Source organism: Plasmodium cynomolgi, chromosome 4, assembly GCF_000321355.1.
Source record: "Plasmodium cynomolgi strain B DNA, chromosome 4, whole genome shotgun sequence".
NCBI lineage: Eukaryota > Apicomplexa > Aconoidasida > Haemosporida > Plasmodiidae > Plasmodium > Plasmodium cynomolgi.
Genome location: NC_020408.1, coordinates 452,085 through 454,891, shown reverse-complemented (window position 1 = coordinate 454,891; position 2,807 = coordinate 452,085). Strand labels below are relative to the sequence as shown.

The window sequence follows — 2,807 nt, the reverse complement described above, 5'->3', positions numbered from 1 at the left end:
CCCTCAACAAAGATATTTGACTGACCCATGGGGAGGCGCCACAATGGGGAAACACTTCAGTGGAGAAATACTTCATTGGAGAAACGCTTCACTGGAGAAACGCTTCACTGGAGAAACGCTTCACTGGAGAAACGCTTCACTGGAGAAACGCTTCACTGGAGAAGCGCTTCACTGGAGAAACGCTTCACTGGAGAAACGCTTCAATGGTGGGGAAACTACTACCCTCCGCTCGCGAGAGAAAATGGCCCCAACCCAACAAGCATCACATCCTCTCCCTGCGCATTTAATTCATACTTTACTAGCAACCAGTCACCTAGCGGAGGGCCATTCAACCTCCGAACATATCATCACCCCTTTTTTGTGATCAGCCTATCCGGGCGAATGCGCGGGGTTGGGGCCTCGCCGAACCAACATCACCAGGAAGTGCAAAAAAGGAAACGAAAGAAGAAAAAAGAAAAAGAAAAAGAAAGAAAAAAAAACCTCGTAATTGAGCCTTTCGTGCACATGGGCAAAACGAAAAATAGCATTTAATCCAACTACGCGAGCAGCCGCAGCCGCAGCCACAGCCACAGCCGCATCCCCACGCAAAGGCGTAATGTGCGACATCGGCATGGAAGGGCCGATCATCCCATTTCTGCGTATCTTCATGCGTTTGTTCATCCCTATCTTTATCTCTACCATTTTGTCAATTTGGATGAAGCAAAATTTGGGGTCATGTGTTGACTGGTGTGTTCTATACAAATAAAAAAAAAAAAAAAAGACCCAACTTGGGCGTAAAAAAAAAAAAAAAAAAAAATGAATCTTTGCTCAATTCAGCAAGTTGGACAACCAAATTGGGCAGTACCCCTGCGACGTGTTATTATTAAAGCGACAGGTCCAGGGGGGGTTGAAGAGCAGCGGGTTTATCTGGGCACCTACACGAAGGAGCTCCAGGTGGATGCGCACCATATGGGGGGGCTCTTTTCCTTTTCGAACGCGCCAATCCCTTTGCGATCACAACAGATTTGTCTACCCCCGAAAGGAAAATTCAGATAGACTTTTTTGCTTCTGCCTCTTCCCCCTAGGCGCACGAAATTTCGTGCTTCTTCGCCATGTAGTTTTTTAATACGGTCTTTATTTCGCACCCCAGGGACCTACACGCGCATTCGGCGTAGCTGATAATCTGCACAGAGGAGGGGAAGGTTGGGATGGATTTGCCTTGGGCGAGTTTGTACACATGTAAGGGGATGCGGGATAACCCCCTCTCAATGTGTGAACAAAAAAAGGATGACGCGGTGATTGAGCGGTGATGCGTGGTAATGCGCGGTAATGCGCGGTGATGCACGTTGGTACGATGAGCCCCTAGCTGGGGAGCACGCAGTCCGCTCGGAATGTCCTGCCTACCTCGGACAACGTTTTGCTGTTAAAGGAATTCCCGGACCCATGAAAGAAGCAAACTGTTCTGAGGTTCAGGCAGATCCCCAGAGTTATACTGTTCGTGTCGTATTTCCCCTCGTAGTACTTTTCCTCCTGCATAAAGGAACAACGTTGTGCACACATTGGGATGAGGTTAAACAGAGAGGCGCCAAAAAGGTTCACCATATACGACGCGCACACAAGAAGGAAGAAAAAGTCTCTCCCCTTCTATAGGTGTACCAAACTGTCCACGTCCACAAGATGAAACACTCTCTTCGTGTTTGGGCAAATGATCGAATTCTTGGAGAAAGAGGAAAAAAAATCATATTATCGTTAAGTCAACACAGTAGTATAGTGTGTGCCCATATTTGGTACTTCCCATTTTTGTTTTTTTCTCCATCTTACCACATTTACGGAAACGATAATGTCCCGCATTTTAATTTGGGCATTGATTAATGCGAGCGATATGCACGTCAGGGTGGCACTCAGACAGCCTTAAAGGTTGGCAGAAGATAAGGATCGGGGGAGGTGAAACTGTGGTAAGGTGGGCCCTTTATATTTGCGGTATAATGGGTAAGGAGGTGCTTTTGCTTGACCTCCCCACGCACATATGGCGACTTTTGCCCACAACTGGACACGTGAAGCACGCCAATTTCACGCAACTCCAAATTACCTCCATCGTTCTGAATGATTAGGCACTTTATGTTAATGGAGCACTGCGGGTACTGGTCCAGCAGAATAACGCTCGAAACGCATTCTATTAGCAGGTTTTTTATATTTTCATCGCTCTGTAATGGGGGAGGGGAAAAAAAAAGAAAGGTGCAAATTAGCTAGCTAATGTACGTTAGACAAAAAAAAAAACTTATGAACGTTCATACAAAAAGGTAGATTAGAAAAAAAAATGCAAATTAGCTAGCTGGTGTACGTTAGACTGCACAAAATACCTCGTCGTTGGCCCCATCGTCATTCATATTCAAACTTTTGATTTCCAAAAAGACCTTTCCCTTGTCGTAAGTTGCATTCTTGGAATCAGGTTTCGGTCCATATCTTCCAAATGGAAATGGTAGAGAAATGTGTATAAGAGGCAGCATAAGTGCGCGGCGAATATGTGCACAGACAAAATTGCTCGCAGCGCATGAGCTGCATAAAAATTTCCAAATTTACATGAGTGCCAATATTTTGGTGTTTCCGAGGGAGTAAAAACAGGACGCGTCAGAATATCCATCGGCCCCCAGTTTTATGACTAAAAAAAAAAAAAGGGGGGGGGAGGAGGGGTTGGATAATATGCGGAAAAATTCATTACAGTTTAGCACACCATTTTTGTGGTGTGGATAGGCAATCTTCACGATGTTTCTTTTATTGCGAGGCTGGTGGTTTAGGTCCTCCTCTCCCAACTCATAGCATGTATGCAA

General features: G+C 45.6%; 1 protein-coding gene across 1 annotated transcript in view; it reads right to left on the bottom strand.

Moving 5' to 3' along the window:
• Positions 1 to 1,060: 1,060 nt before the first annotated feature.
• PCYB_042070 (hypothetical protein) overlaps positions 1,061 to 2,807 on the bottom strand; it is a gene marked incomplete at both ends in the record, with an annotated part of 1,981 nt that continues 234 nt past the window's right edge. Inside the window, 7 exons of the mRNA XM_004225358.1 lie at positions 1,061 to 1,162; positions 1,384 to 1,509; positions 1,636 to 1,695; positions 1,801 to 1,889; positions 2,069 to 2,183; positions 2,340 to 2,442; positions 2,560 to 2,638. Of these exons, the coding sequence (XP_004225406.1) occupies positions 1,061 to 1,162; positions 1,384 to 1,509; positions 1,636 to 1,695; positions 1,801 to 1,889; positions 2,069 to 2,183; positions 2,340 to 2,442; positions 2,560 to 2,638 (674 nt within the window). The remainder of the gene's footprint in view (positions 1,163 to 1,383; positions 1,510 to 1,635; positions 1,696 to 1,800; positions 1,890 to 2,068; positions 2,184 to 2,339; positions 2,443 to 2,559; positions 2,639 to 2,807) is intronic.